The sequence below is a fragment of the Astatotilapia calliptera genome, chromosome 22 (assembly GCF_964374335.1).
Source record: "Astatotilapia calliptera chromosome 22, fAstCal68.1, whole genome shotgun sequence".
Classification (NCBI taxonomy): Eukaryota; Metazoa; Chordata; class Actinopteri; order Cichliformes; family Cichlidae; genus Astatotilapia; species Astatotilapia calliptera.
This window is the reverse complement of record NC_137442.1, coordinates 33,571,940-33,587,630: the sequence shown is the minus strand read 5'-3', so window position 1 is coordinate 33,587,630 and position 15,691 is coordinate 33,571,940. Positions and strand designations below refer to the sequence as shown.

At 40.9% G+C, this 15,691-nt stretch overlaps 1 protein-coding gene and 1 long non-coding RNA gene across 3 annotated transcripts in view; both read left to right on the top strand.

Annotated features, from left to right (window-relative positions):
* LOC145423609 (uncharacterized) overlaps nucleotides 1-15,691 on the top strand; it is a 183,136-nt gene that overhangs the window by 21,829 nt on the left and 145,616 nt on the right. The window lies entirely within an intron of this gene.
* LOC113014298 (uncharacterized) lies at nucleotides 1,595-13,780 on the top strand. Of its 2 annotated transcripts, none has more exons than XM_026155730.2 (6): nucleotides 1,595-1,914; nucleotides 2,945-3,500; nucleotides 4,811-4,860; nucleotides 5,108-5,241; nucleotides 10,012-10,178; nucleotides 13,343-13,780. In XM_026155730.2, the coding sequence occupies exons 2-6, from the start codon at nucleotides 3,015-3,017 to the stop codon at nucleotides 13,511-13,513; spliced, it is 1,008 nt and encodes a 335-aa protein (XP_026011515.2). In that variant the 5' UTR covers nucleotides 1,595-1,914; nucleotides 2,945-3,014; the 3' UTR covers nucleotides 13,514-13,780. The 2 variants fall into 2 exon arrangements, with proteins under 2 accessions (XP_026011515.2, XP_026011516.2); XM_026155731.2 differs by having other exon boundaries at nucleotides 1,694-1,914; nucleotides 2,974-3,500.

Here is a 15,691-nt window from a genome sequence, read left to right as displayed (position 1 = left end):
TCGCACAGCCATTGAAGTGGAGTGGACCAACATTCCACAGGCCACAATTGACAATCTGATAGACTCCATGCGACGATGTGTTGCACTGCATGAGGCAAATGGTGGTCACACCAGATACTGACCGGTTCTGGGTCCCCAGACCCCCAATAGCGCAAAAAACTGCACATTCCAGGGTGGCCTTTTGTTGTGGGCAGTCTGAGGTACACCTGTGCACTACTCATGATGTCAGATCAGCATCCTGATGTGGCACACCTGTGAGGTGGGATGGATTATCTCAATATAGCAGATGTGCCCACTACCACACATTTGGACTGATTTGTGACCACTGTTTGGGAGGGATGGTTATATTGTGTATTTGGAATGAATTTTAGGTCTCTACGTCCATCCCATGGGGAATGGGAGCAGTAACACAGGTGTTGCGTTTATATTTTTGTTGAGTGTATATCCTTTATTTATGGCCAAGAGGGCAGCAGAATTAGCAGCAAATATTACCACTGTTGATTGTAACGTAGGTTACAATAAAATGGCCAATTAAAAAAAAAGGTTACTTTTGTAAAGAAATTCCAACAATCAAAAATCAGAAATAAATGCCTTTATTTTGTACCGCTTTCCTCTTTCGCTGGAACAACTGTGCATATAGAAATAAAAGGCAGATGAGTGTTGTCTTTGTGTGTTTAAAACAAGATAGCAAAATACAGAATTATTCCTTCACTTGAAGCTAAAAACTACAAGAGATACGACTTCTCACATACCTGAACCAACCAATTATCATTTCACAAAACTCCTGCGTCAATCACCCGCTAAACGCAACACGAGGTAAAACTTTCTAGGAATTTCCGTAGTCCTTTCAAAGTAAAAGCTATGTAGCGCCTCACAGATTGATTCGTGCGGATTTTGTCTGTCTTGGAGGAAGAAAACATTCTCGCAGCTGGAAGCGGCTATTCTCCTCTGACCTCAGCCTCCAGTATCACCGGCTATTCCCCCAGAGACCTGCTGCGCACTGGATAGTTTATGTTTCAGACCATTCCCTGTAAACCATTGCTTAGAAAGTCCTAACACATCAGCAGTCTCTGTAACACTGTACCAACAGCCATGCCAGAGTCAGATGCTCGGTTTGAGCTTGAGCAGGTCATCGTGATTGTTTAGATATTTGCGTCATTCGGGCCAAATCATTTTATAGCAATGCAAATCCAATGATGGACGTATGGTCCGCCTTTCTTCTTCTGACTGCGTGACTGGAGCTTAATTAAAGTGCGAAAGAAATCATATAATTTATTAACAACAGGGTTTCTTCTTACTTGGTCCTTTCACTGAGCCAGATCCTTTCGTTGTTACTTGACACAGATGCGTTTGAATCGCCCGTTTTTTTGTTTGTTTGTTTTTTAAAATGCGGTTTGTTTATTTGAAACAGAGGTTTACGCCGCGTGGCGTAAAATACAGAATCCCGGAGGCTTCTACGGATCATTTTCAGCGTCTTAACCTTTTCAAACGCTCTTCCTTAGCAAAGTTGTTTGAGATGACATTTGGCTGACTTGTCTCAGCTGCACCTCGGCAGCTCCCTCCTCTGATAAAGTGTGACGGACAAGTTGAGGCAGGACTGAAGGTGTGGCAGCCGCAGCCGTGAGGAGGAGCACGCACTGTGTCGTGTAAGAAAACTTTATGGAACTTGTTGTGCTCTCCCCAAGACTTTTCTGTCGGTGAGCACTTGACTGTGTTGCAGAAGGATCTGAGTCAAGAACAGATCTGGGAGGGCTGTCGCAGCAGGAACGTCGGAAGTTGATTTCGCGTTCTCCCGGACACCTGAAATCTGCAAAGCTTAAAGCCGGACTCGTCAGTTCATGGACATTTCCCCCTTGAGATCTGGAGGATTTTTGCTTTTGGCCATGGAGAGAGCTTAAGATTCTCGAGGAAGAGGTAAGTACACTGACAGAGCCCCGGCACTCCTTAACGATTTCAAATATCAATCAGCTGTCGTTTTTCCCAGAGCTGTGCTGAGCAAAGGTCTGGGAAGCTGCATGGCATTACGTCTCAGTATGAAACAGTACAATAGCAGCATTGCAGTGGAAGATAAAAACCAGCGATAAAGTTCGTTAAGTTAATATTCATGGACAATTTGAACTGGAAAAAGACCAAACCTCAGTTCTAGGAAATGTTGCCAAGTCAGAAATGTGGAAATTAATTATTGACAAATGTGAGTTTGTCTGCTGTACATGTGTATAAGACTGTTTTTATATGACTTCTATACCGCCTGGTTATACTTTTAATGGTCAGAAACACTTGACTTGCTTTATTTGCGGTTGTGCAGAATAGACCAAAGAGTAGTTAAACATTAAAAGTATTAGGATAAGAAAAAGAGACTTCCTTTAAATTGAAGCGAGACTCCTGAGACTACATTGCAGCTTTTATAATAGTTCCAGATTTGTGAGAAGGAAATAAAAATGAAATTACTCTTTGGGTTTTCTTGTTCTCCAGCCTATAGGCATTATTTATGTCTCTAAATCCCTAAACCTTTTGAATTAATATTCACTGGATGTGAATATTTTATGAAGAGCATTTATACATTTTGATGAGGGAAGTCTGTCTCTGCTAAATGGACCTCCACTATGTTTCCCAGAGAAACAGTTTAGGACTGTTTTGAGGCACATTTGCTTGTCTTCCAAACTCCTCAGATTCCCAATCTAATTGGCTAATTATGCAGTGGCCTGAAACATGGCCAGTGCCCAGAGGACCCTACATTTAACCAGTAGAGCCAGAAGGTTCCTCTCCCAGTGTCCTGGTGTCAGACAGCCATTCATAGTAGAAATAAGGAGAGTTGCCTGTGTGAGCCTTTTTTTTTCTAATTGTCCAATTTTATCACCTTTCCCCCAACCCTACTCTTCCCCCGCATATTTCTGTGCTTCATTTCTGGTCTGATCCCTTTGTGCCCCTTTTTACTTATTTCTAGCTTTTACTGCTTTACTTTCTTTTTTGCAGTACCTCCTTTTCCATTCTTCATCACTTCTAATACAGCTGCGATGCGTAGATTCAGCTCTGAGGGTTCCCTCCTTGATCTTGATTTTCCGACATGGAAAAAAGTGGCACTGAAGAATTCTGGACAAGACCACGAGTCTGGCACCTGCACACTTCACTTGCAGGATGATGAGCTGGCTGGGAAATCAGGTCGCCTGACTCCCATCATCCAGGAGCCCACGGAGAGTCTGGGTGAGATGACGAAGAATGAGCTGACTCGGGAGCACAGCGTGAGTGCAGAGAACCTGTGCGAGCTGAGTAAACTGGAAAAGAGCCAGCTCAGAGGCTGTCTCATCAGTCAAGGCAGCAGGGCTTATAGTGACAGTCAGCTGGCCCCAGCTGTGCAGGGCAGCACTGAGAGCATGGAGAAAGCCGATCTGCCTCCATCGTCGCCTTCGTCCTCTTCCAGCTCCTTTAAGATGGAGCACAGACACCAACAGAGAGACAGACTGACAGCTGCTAAGCTGCACCTAAAGAGTCTTTTCGCACAGGTGCAGTAAATGACATTTCTATTTTGTTTCTATGCTGTGTTTTCGTGCAGCTGGTACTTTAACAGATTACACCCTCTAAATGTTGTTGTAGATTTTTAGAGGAAGAAAAGCACGGCCACCTTCAAAACCCCCAAACTGTACATTTACCCATCCTCTAAACTCCTCATATCCCAGTCTAACTGGCTAATTGCAGCGTTTTCCAGCCTACAGAACACAAATGATCCTTTTCACGTGTCCTGGTGCCACGAGGGGACGTGCACAATGCCTTACAAGGTTTAAACACTTTAGTAACTTTGAGCCTGTTTTTCACTTGGAGAGGCTTATAAGTGACAGGATGGCTTAAGTCAAACTGTCACTTTAGAGAGTTATACATTTCAAATAAGCAGCTGTGGTGTTCAGAAATATCACAATGTACACACTGAAATGTTAGCAAACAGCAAGTTGTTTACATGGTCAGCAGAAACATGGCAATAGCAGCTGAATAGTACAGCTGTTGTCTGAAATTCCCTTTTTCCCATAAATTCAATATGATAGAAAAGTACGAGGAAATAAAAGTCTTGGAAAATAATCGAGACTGTCTCTAATGAGTGTCCCAAATTCCCAATCTGCTGTAGGATCTGTGTAAGCTGGTGCAGTAGATGGCTGTGGTCACATGCACGTAGTCTCTCCATTCTGTTTGGCATCATTATGATCATGGCTCAACTGTTCAAATGGAACATCTTCTGGATATCTATTGTCTATTTAGTTTACTTACTCCCTCGTGCTCAATGCTGCTCTTCATTCTTTATGAATTTGCATTTAAAAACAACCCACATGGGTCCAGTTTTTCACTCATGGGGTTTTCTGTTTGTACATGAAGGTAGATAAAACTGAATTTGAATAACTGAACTGTAAACTCAATGAAACAAATACAGAAACACTCAATTTGTCAGGCATCACTAATTTTCTTTTAATTAAAATGCATAATTTGCTACTGCAGTGCTGGAACTTTCCTGACACTAGATGCTATATGTTAACAGACAAGTGGAGATTATAGTAGAAGTACACGGCTGTGCTCAAAGGGTGTCATTTGATTGCTGGGTTTTTCTATGAGTTACTGCAAATAAACAATATATTAAGCACCTTGAGGCGACTGTTTGGTGATTTGGTGCTGCATAAATAAAACTGAAATGATACCTTTAATTGGGTCTGCCTTAAGTAAACAGTCACTGTTGTTCAGTCGAGCTGTTTAAAGCTGCTGAGGTCTGGAACAACTTTCAACAAATGATGAAAAAGGTTAACTTCAGTTTACTGTGTGGTTCCTGTTTCAGAGTCCTCATTCGTCAAACTCCAACCTGGCCAACACAGAACAAAAAGACAGGTGAGAACATGGTTTATTTTGTTAGTTCTGGTAAATGTAGAAATAACCCCCCCACCCCTTTTCAAATTTACTTTTTATCTTTGACTCACTTTCAGGGTCTCTCTGATTCTGAAAGTGAGTCGGTACTTATCTTAATGTTATAAGAATGTGAAGGTTTGATGTTTATTTCAATGACAGCGTTATCTTTGCTACCATCTCCTCTGACACACCTTGACTCTCTCTGTTACCATCTTGTCCTGTATCATAGTGGTAAAGAGAGAAGGTCTCGCCTTGTATTCATGCATCAGTGGAGTCAAGTGGGTCACAGTAGGAAGAGGAATTATAACCGAGATGAGCTGGAAAAATGGGCCGAGTCCTTAAATGTCCTGCTGGGAAGTCCAAGTAAGTCCTGCTTTTTTCTGAGTTTTGGGTCTGATACTTGACATTTTAAGCAGAAAACATTCTGACTGTAAATTGCTGAACTTGTATTCCCTTTAATTTAGAGGAATAGAAAGAAATGTCTTTAGGGGGATGGCTGAAGCACAGAAGGAAGTGCGTGTCTTCTACTAATCAGATGGTTGGTGATTTGATCTGCATGCCAAAGTATCCTTGACATCCACACCATAGTGCATGCATCCCACTCTGTGTTCATCAGTCTCCTCCACCCACTATAAATCAAATCAAATCACTTTTATTGTCACATCACATGTGCAGGTACATTGGTACAGCACATGTGAGTGAAATTCTTGTGTGCGAGCTTCACAAGCAACAGAGTTGTGCAAAATACAATAATGGCTACATCTGAAACTAATAAATATATGTACAATATATAATAGATGCTAGAGTGTGTGAAAGTTGGATAGAAAGCACTTAGGTGCAGAAAATAAATTGTGTGTGTGTGAATAGGTTAATGAGCCATGCTGTATAAAATGCTTTGGGTGCCCAAGTAGAATAGAAAACCAGCTATATTTAAAAAAAAAAAAAAAAAGAACAGCACAAATTCTTACTTACAGGGAATTAAATTTTATTTTTTTATTATTATTTAATTTTTTTTAAAGAAGAAGTAAAAGTGGGTGGACAATCTAACAAGCCCTGAGCACGCCCGATCTCGTCCATTTACCATTTATATAGTTTTTCAGATGAAACACAGCTCATTAAGTATTTTATTTCAGAGTTCAGTTGGTTTTATCCAATTACGCTGCCTATTTTATTTCCTTAACTTAGGGTCAGCCAAGATGCTGCCTCAGTGGTTTTCCTTGTACTCAGAAGTTCCTTGTTTCAGAGTTCTGAAAGCAAACCAGGATGTTATGCTTTTAAAATGAAGACTGGAGTTGGGTAAAATCCTCTGGAGTCTATACACTGTTGGAGTAGAGCCAGCAGAGAGAAGATGAACTCTTAAAGTTAATACATGGAAAAATCATTAGGGACAAGTTGTTGATCAGGTGTGACAGACAGACTGAAGCGGGACTGAAGGACACTGAGGAAAGTCGTTAGAAGGATATCTGATGTCAGAAATTAATGAAAATAATTTTGGCAGTGCGGGAAAGAGGAAATGCTGGAGTAGCCAATGAAAAAGAATTCCCAGTGGGAAAAGAAGTGTTGGGGGAAATCTCGCCATCTGAATGGTCACCAGAGTTTCATTTATACTCCAGAGGTTGAATCCCCAAATTCTTGGTGACCTGCAGATCTTTCTTTTGGCCCTGCTGTCAGACTTACACATCACTCCTGCACTGGGGAGACATTCAAGTCAGATGACCACATCGCCCTGATAGGACACTGACAGTCGTCGTGCATGTTTGCTTTCTCCATAACTTGTGCTGCACGTCTTACTTGAGGACGGACGTGACATTTTTAGTTCCACTACAAGTTAGAGTCGACGCCCACGGACCAGTTTAATGTCAGACAATGTTTTCATGGACCGTAGTGGAAAAATACAACAAAATAAATTGATACGACCAAGACACAAACTGTGGTGTTTTCTAAATATAATAATAATAATAAACGCGAAGTGTAATTGTGCAACTTTATTAGCAGCGTCGTCCTGAAATGCGCCAACAACATTGAGAGTAACATCCCTGCCCCTTAATGCTCTCTGGTTGCTATGGTAACGCGTAAATATTTCTTTCAAAATAAGAAACAAGAAACACAACTACAACACGGGAAAAGACCCAGGAAACTGAGTTAAGGATAAAAAAACCTGAAAACCATAAATTTCTCACCCGAGCCTCAACTCTCGCTGCCCGGTACCAAACAACTCACAGCCCGGGGGTTGGGGACCGCTGCCCCCCCCCCAAAGTTATAGTTAAAGTTAAGGGAACACTTGAAGAATATTTAATTTTTGGTGTGACTTTGAATCCAGCCCTTAAAGGCCTGGCTGTTTTAATTTCCTGTGACCTTGAATTACGCACACGACATGACGAAAACAGATTTTCAACTTGCATTTCTTTCATTAAGAGCTGTGTAACTTAACATTATGGTGTTAATTTAGTTTTTTTCTTTGCTATGTTTTTAGACTCTATATAAGGTAATGATTGGATTTGGGAGAATACAGAGGATTTGGGAAGGGAAGAACACACAGCAAATAATACGGTTAAAGCAAAATGGATCAGAGATTCCAGGTAGGATTGGGAAAAGTAATAAAAGGCCACCTGCTCGTTGGCAAATGAGCAACCAAACTTTACACACAGGTACATTTTAGTCTGCTGGAGATTTTTATCTGTGTCAGATATGTCACCATGTTACTTAGCAACCATCTAGCAATTGGCTTTTATGACCTGCGACGCCTCGCAAAAGCATCCTAATGTCATGACAATAACTTTTCATTTATATCCACAAAGGCTGAATTAAACATAATTATAATGTTGTCATGTTGCCTAGCAACCACCTAACAAGGTGCTAAAATGACCCTTTAATTTAATCATCTTCAACACCTCATGAAACCACTGTGTCATTTTCATTTCATGGTTAACAGCATAGAAAGACGCGTACGAGTGAATTAAAATAAAGCCGCTTTATTATTCCTCCAAACCTACTTTTAGTGCCTGTATTTTGGAGAAATAAGTTTTGATTGTTATATCCATTCTTTTTTCTTTTATGGGGGCTGCTTGGTTTGAGGACACCAGCAATACTCCTGTTACTTCATTTACATATCAGAGATTACACTTTGCTTAAATTAAATAATGCACTGCTTCCCTGGATCACAAAGGTGATTTGTTTTCCGTCATTCACAATTGAACCCTTGCAGTAATCATTTTCAGGATGACAGTGCAGCTGTGGGAGTTGCCATTTATTGCATTCTTGTTTAACAGGTACTAATAATGTAAACTCTGGAAAAATAAAAGAATTGTGTTCAGATTCAAAGAAATACAATAAGAAAGTATTTTCTTTATATACTTCAAATTGCAGCAGGATAACCTGACACTGAGAAAGATACTTTAGCTTTTGCACTTGAGTGTAAAAGGTCATTTACTTTAATGTCCTTACTGTTTGTGAGATTCTGACCTGAATCCTATCCTGTGACATTTCAGTGTCTCACAACTTCTGCCTTGAAGACATGTTTGCGCAACAAAAAAAATCACATGTTTCTCAAGTTTTTAAGCTGAATCGATGTCGACATCTGGTCTGACGTCAGTGACCCCTCTGTGCTGCTAAAAGTGCAGCACTTACCCTACCCCTGCTGCTTCTATGAATAGAATAGATAGTAAACACCAAGACGGTTATAAATCACAGCTGTGTAAAGGCTTGAGAATGTTTGACTTCCTTGATATTAACAAGGGTTCTGGGTTTAACGGTGCGTGAAGGGGAAGCGTGTACAAGCTCCTGAATCCTGTTTCTTGGTAGTATGCTTTGTGCTGGTGTCGTCTATCGTTTTCACCCATTCAAGAAAAGCAGGGCATGTCCCGATGAAGCCCTTTGATAACACCGATGCATTTGCAGCATATTCTGAATGCCACAGAATGTTTCCATTCATTGTTTTCTCTTGTCACGTCAGTTTCCTCGTCATCATGTGCACTACCCAGTCTGACAAAACTATAGACGTGACTAAATTATTCAGGGTTTCAGCCTTGGGCGATGTCTTTGTGTACATTATACAAAGGAAGGTTGTGCCAGTAATGTGATCAGCATACTACTTCTAAAGGAGAACTTTTGTGGTAACTGGATAAGTTCTATGCAAAGCCTATTCAGGCAGATCAAAAGTGAGCATGCTATCAGAAAAATCAAGCTTTGTTGACAAAGCCCCCCCCCCCCCCCCCACACACACACACACACACACACACAAACACACAAACAAACAAAACACTGCAATGCAGAATTTCTTAAATTAAAAATAAAATCTGCAAAGCTAACATAACTGATCCATGCAGTCTGAGTCCTGCTGTGATTAAAAGAAAAGAGATGATGTCAGGTTGCGTCACAAAAATGTCTAAATGTCAGATTATCATCTTGCTTTTAAAACGTCTCCTCCGTGTCCCCCAGCTTGTTCAAAGTTGAACACTATTACTTCAAATTGACTCACCACAGTCATTGTTTATAATTAATATTTTACCATAATTAACAATTAAATGTTGAAAAGAATAAAATAAAAAGTTGACTCCTGACAATAACAGAACTCTAGTCTTAGTGCACGTCATAGCAAATGACCACAAGGGACTCAGTCAGTGGTCATGTTCACCATTTATTATAAATGTAAAGGTATTATTACCATTTTTAGGTTGTAATGGAAAAATGTTAATAAGTATAAAGCCGTTGTTCTAGCTGGAGCTGCGAGTGAAAGAAATCCAGTGGCTCTTAGCAGCAGACCCAGATCCCGCATTTAACTAGTGTTTATCTGTTGTCTTTAAATGACAAAAGGGGGGAAAAGTGAACAGCTGTTTAGAAGCCATTATAAACCCCATCTAGCAGTTAATGAGTTTGTATAAGTGGTACGATCCTCTCGATGGTAGGGAGGAATAACAAGACATCACATTTGATCATGCCAGAAATCAAAGAGATCATGTGGTATGTTCATGACATTTCTAACCTTCAGTAGGACGTTCACATGGAAAAAGAGTAGAGCTAGGTTGCTTTCTCTAGTCTTCCTTTCAGGCATGATAAAGTGTTTCTGTGTTCTGTGCTATAAGATACATAAATTGATGTTGTGCTAAGGCTCACTTGTCGTCCTCTTCCTGGCAGCTGGTGTTTCAGTATTTGGAGCATTCCTGCGCTCTGAGTTCAGCGAGGAGAACCTGCAGTTCTATCAAGCCTGTGAGCGGTACAAACATTCGTCCACCAACTTCAGCCTGCAAAGGAGAGCCAAAGACATCTGCGCAACCTATATCCAGCCAGGAGCCCCCCGGGAGGTACACATGTTCATACTCAGTCTTACTGGTTGCACTGGGCAGCCTGTCTTCTTGGAACAGGAATTGTAATTCAAGTCCTGTTTATTTTTTCCTCTTTCTGCATTGCCAACTGTTTTACTGCTCAGAGTCTCTCTGTGTTATCAAGAAGCTTGTGTGGGTGGTTCAGATTTGACGTTATAGCGTTCCATCAATAGCTGCTTTCATGTGGAGCTGTTGTTTTTGTTTTTTTTTCTTTCTTCCACTAATAGAGACATTTCCCCACAGCATGAGATTATATGTGTGACAGTAGCTGAACTTAAAGTACCAAATACTGTGGAGAAAAAAAATATTCATTTGCTTCTCCAGTAGGTCCCTTGTTTCCCAGGAGTCCAGCTCCACTGTCTTATACTGCAGCTATAGCAAGTCCAAAAGTAAAATGTCAGTATGAGTGTGAACAGTATGACTTTTGATGTGATTCAGGGGATGCCATTAATTTAGCATTAGCACTGGAATTTTAACAAAGCGATCTTTTCTGTCTAGTTGAAGGTTTTTATGCCAGGAAGAAGAGAACTGCACTTATTAAAGTTTATTAACGGAAAGACGACCGTCCAGGAATCAAACTGTGCTTTATGTTGGCGAGCTCCAAGAATACTCACTGAAAAAGTAGGAAGACCTAAATGACATGACTTAACACCGAACCACTACAAGATAAAGGTTATCTGCAAAGCCCAAGAAGTTGTAGCCCACCATATCGTCAAAAATTTGGACATTTCTACACTGAAGAACAAAGAAACAGTGTTAACAAAGTAAAAGGAGCATAAGCTACAAAGCAGCTTCCTTTTGTGTTCATAACTATGAATGAAATCTTGTAAGTTAACATGTGCTAGCAGCAGATTTGGAAAACCCAAACGCATCAAGTCTGTACTGGGCCCTATTTGCTTTAACCCCAAGTTAAGCGCGCGCACGAGGATACATAAAGCCCTGATTAGTGGAGCACAGATTAAGCGAGTCACCATGGAGACTGAGGGAAAGAAGGCGTGGTCAATGTATTTTACAGCGCTTGAGGCCGAAATTCTGATGGCAGCATATGCTGATAACATGCAAATTTTGCAGAAAAAAAGTAACGCAGCCTCAGCTGCAAAAGAAAGAGAGCATGCATGGCAAAACATAGCCGACAGAGTCAATGCGTGAGTGTTAATTTAAACATTGATCTAGGGATTTCCACCCATTTAACACGTTATTTTATCATATGTTATTTTATTTGTTATTTTATACATTTTATTTTGTGACGTGATGTGAGCGCAGGTGCAACCCAACAGGCCCCAAACGTTCCTGGCAGCAAGTAAAAATGAAATATAAAAATATAGTCCAAACAGGTAAGGTGTAATTGTATTATGAGCCATAGTGCTTGGTCTGTTTGTCCTATGTCAATCAATTGCAGTTAGAGGCTACATTAATTTCCCCTCTGTAAGCACTTATTGAAATTATCTGAGCACATTACAAGTACATATTTGCTTACTCTGTATGCTCAAATGTGACCCGTTATGGCCACTAGAAAAAAAGCGGAGGCCCGAAAAACAGGTGGGGGTCCTCCACCACCACCACTCACAGAGGCTGAGCAGTTGGCTTCCACATTTGTGATAATGTTGGCAGCATCACATATGATCTTCACAGTGCAGAGAACACAAATTAGCATCCATTACTATAATGAAATAATTTGTTAGTTTGAAATGCTACAGGGAACTATGTACCTGTACATTAATGCTGTGGAAAGACTTCCTGTTCACATAGTCTCCTTCATTTACTGAAGGAGCAATGATTGGAATGTGAGTGCCATCTGTACAGCCAATCACGCCTGGGAACCGTGAGAATAAATGTAAAATTTAAGTAGTAGTCCAAGTATCACCACATCATGAATTAAGTTTCGTTCATCCTGATACCTGCAATTTTGTGGAATCCCTCTTTGATAAATCTTGTGGGTCTATGACCGGGGAACACCACAAACGAGTGCAGGAGACGTTTCAGTGCAACTGTAACATTCCTGACTGCCCGACAGACGGTAGCCTTGGAAACGTGCTCAGCTTCACCAATATTATACAGAAAGCTCCCGTTTGCAAAAAACCGAAGTGCAATACAAATAATATGTACAGAACTGAGAGCATGTCCGCGATGTGTCACATGCGTAATATATGGCCTGAGGATGTTATTCAAATAAATTATAGATTGTGCTGAAAAACTGTAACGTTCGCACAGAAAATCATCAGGAAATGATAAAATGTCCAAACGCGCTCTAATCACTCTCTCCCGGCGGAGAGCTCTGCGGAGAATTTGGGCTTCAACATCTACTGGCTCTTCAAGGACGGGGCACGCCATGTCTGACACTTCCTACAGTCAGGTTTCCGACAAAGGGGCGGAGACAGTCAGGGTTAGTTGTAGTAAACCTGCTAGGGGGCAGGTTAGCTTCACGGAGTGTGTCGTCATAGTAACTCACTCAGAATGAATCTAAACTCGCTTTGTGAAACCGAAAACCCAGAGTTTTCGTTAACTCAGGGTATACTTACTCAGTTTTTCCACTAAACCGGCTTCCTGAAACAGGGCCCTGAAGCTCAATTCTGAGGTGGAAAAATGAATAAAACAAACACGATCACAGTGCCATGTCAACATAATTCGGAAAGTGCTCCTCTGTTCTGGGAGTATTCACACACCGAAATCATGCACTGTTGTACTGTGACACTCACTGATCTTGGCAGATGTAAAGCTGCAGAAGGAATTCTGAGGATGTGAGGTTATCTGTAAAGCTTGCATAAGTTCTTTACATTTCTTTGTCACAGACGCATGCTAATAATTATCTGTTTAAGGGAACTTTGTTCATTATCAGCTTTGCATGCTCCTCATTCTTTCCACCATCTTCATGAACTCTTCACCTGGAGACTTTGAGCATTTGTTGGCTGGTTTTCCTTCAGTAACCTCAAGTTATTCCAAACCGTCTCTACTGGAACAATGTTGATGATACAGCACTCATTATTGTGCTACCTGGTAATCGAGGCTGAGGAGAAAACAAATAGTCTTAAGTCAAACTCGATTTTGATGCCGATTTTTATCTATTTATTTTTTGGCTTGTCTTTCCATATAGTATTTGAATTGACTTTATGTGGCTATTGCACCATCACTGTGTCCTATTGCAGGTAAATCTGGACAGTACGACCAGAGACCTGACGATCCAGCTGCTGCAGGCTCCCTCTCGTAGCTCTCTGTCCCACGCACAGAAACGCATCTACTCACTTCTGGACACAGACTGTTACCCACGCTTCCTCCAGTCTGACGTCTACCTCGCCTTACTCCACGAGGCTGAATAGATTCCCCACACTTGGACTCAGGAGAAGGAATGGTGGCTTGGTGGTTTCTGGAACGGCTCAACTTCCTTCAAACTGTAAATTATAAAAGCTAACTATGCTGTCAAAAGATCGAGCTGCTGTGTACAAAGTTTAACCCCCCCCCCCCCCCCCCCCCCCCCGACACACACACTCCCTGACGTCGTAGCTCAAATGTTAATAATAGTTGGACACTGTAAATAGAAATATTGGTTACTGCAATTAAAACTTGGGGAATTGTGTTTTCACTGAGATGTTTGTGATGTTACAATGCTGGGATTTGGTTTGGCTTACTTTAGGATTAAGACTGAAAACAGTTGGAAACGGCCAGCGAGCTTCTGTCCGTCATACAAAATAATGAAGTGCTAAACTTGAACCGCTACAGTGAGGTTGTCTTTTTACACCGATGGCATCGCCAACAAGTGAGACATTTTAACTTGTTAAAAAAAATCACAAAATTTAAGAGGAGACCTCTCTAAAATCTGAAAACAGCATTTTACTTTAGTTTCATATTATTCCAAATGGAAAGAATCTTGATAAACTTATCAAGACAGTTAACGATCTTATTATTATTCAGCCCCCTGTACCATGGAGAAGTAAGACAGTTCTGAAGGCTTCATCCTTCAGAACAATCATCCTGATACCAGCAAGCTATACAAAGTGGCCAGTAAGTGTATATACTAATATACTGTACCAACACAATTTTTGAGTCCAAGATTGTAACTTTACCACTTGTTACTAGTTTTTAAGAAGCAGCTACATTTGGCTCTAACAGAAAACCTCCACACATAAGGCAAACATTTCGCTGAGAGCAGATCTCACTCTCAGAGTTTCCTCTGCTGCATGAAAGGGGAAAAACAAGTTCAGCAACAATGAGCTCTTTGCTTGAAAGGTCAGAGTGTGAGATATTCAGAAAGCAACAGTGAGAAACCTGAATAAACTGACTGGTGACTTAAATAGCTTCATGCCTTTAGGAAATTTGAGTTGCTTTAGTCTTTAATGTTCTTTGTATTCCTCCTATTCCTGCCTTGTAGCAAAGAGGTTCTTAGTTTGAATCCCAGTTGAGGTTTCTGTATTGAGTTTGCATGTTTTAGGTTTCCTCCACCTTCCTCTCACAGTTTGTTCTGGTGTGCTGGAACATTTCTTTAACTTGTATTTAGCTGGACAGAACAAATATATTTTCTACTATCCTCTGCACACCAAGCACATTAAAGAGGTGAGGAGAACAGCATCAACCCAGTTATGAAGTAATTGGTATTTAACAGTTCCAGTCAGTTTTATGTTACTGCAGTGGCTGCAGCCATTCAAGCAAAGTGTCCCCACACATTGTCTATAAGACACAAACAAAGCCAGTAGTTCATAAGCCTGTGCCTTAGTGTGCAGTGCAAGAGGGTCGAAATATTGTGTTTTTTTTTTAAATCACATTTTTAGTCCTCGTAGCGAATACACGAGAACTATTTAAGCTCTGCAAACAACTCAGCGTTACACCCGCTCCAAAGGGAATCTGATTTTTGTTTATCAGAACAGTCTTTATAACCAACACTACTCATCAGTATCATGGGATATAGGTGCTGTGATGCTGCACACAGTCTGCAAAAACTGTTTGCTGACTGCATTTTTATACCAAGATCATCTTCTAGCCGTGACGCCTTCTGGGTTAAAATCATTTTCTAATCCTTTACGTTGACTTGATCGGGTTGCCATGTTTTTCAAATTTTGTTGATTTAATTTAAGGCCCTTTTCATGTGTTAGTTCGTTTATTCTGCCCTGAATTAGTTGGTGAGAACGAGCTGCATTGTGTCACCATAAACTATGTGAGAATGTTTAGTCCGCTTATTGGTCAGATGTGTCTGGGAGAGGAGCAACAAAAGTAACATTAGGTTGTGGGTTTTGACCAAGTGGACAACATGGATAATATACATTAATTTTACAGCTAGGCTGTACTCCTGGTGGTGTACTCTGCAAAGCATGTGCAGCCAGCAGAAGGCTTTTAGCTCAAACTTACACCTGTAAATGAAACGCTCTGGAGTTCAGTTGTTTTGCGATCACCGTGCTCACATCTGCATAAACGAACTGCACAAAGGAGGACATGAAGCAGGGTTCGATTTAAACAGAATAAACACTGTTGGTGTGAAAACACCCAGTCCAGCTTCTTCTGGGTGA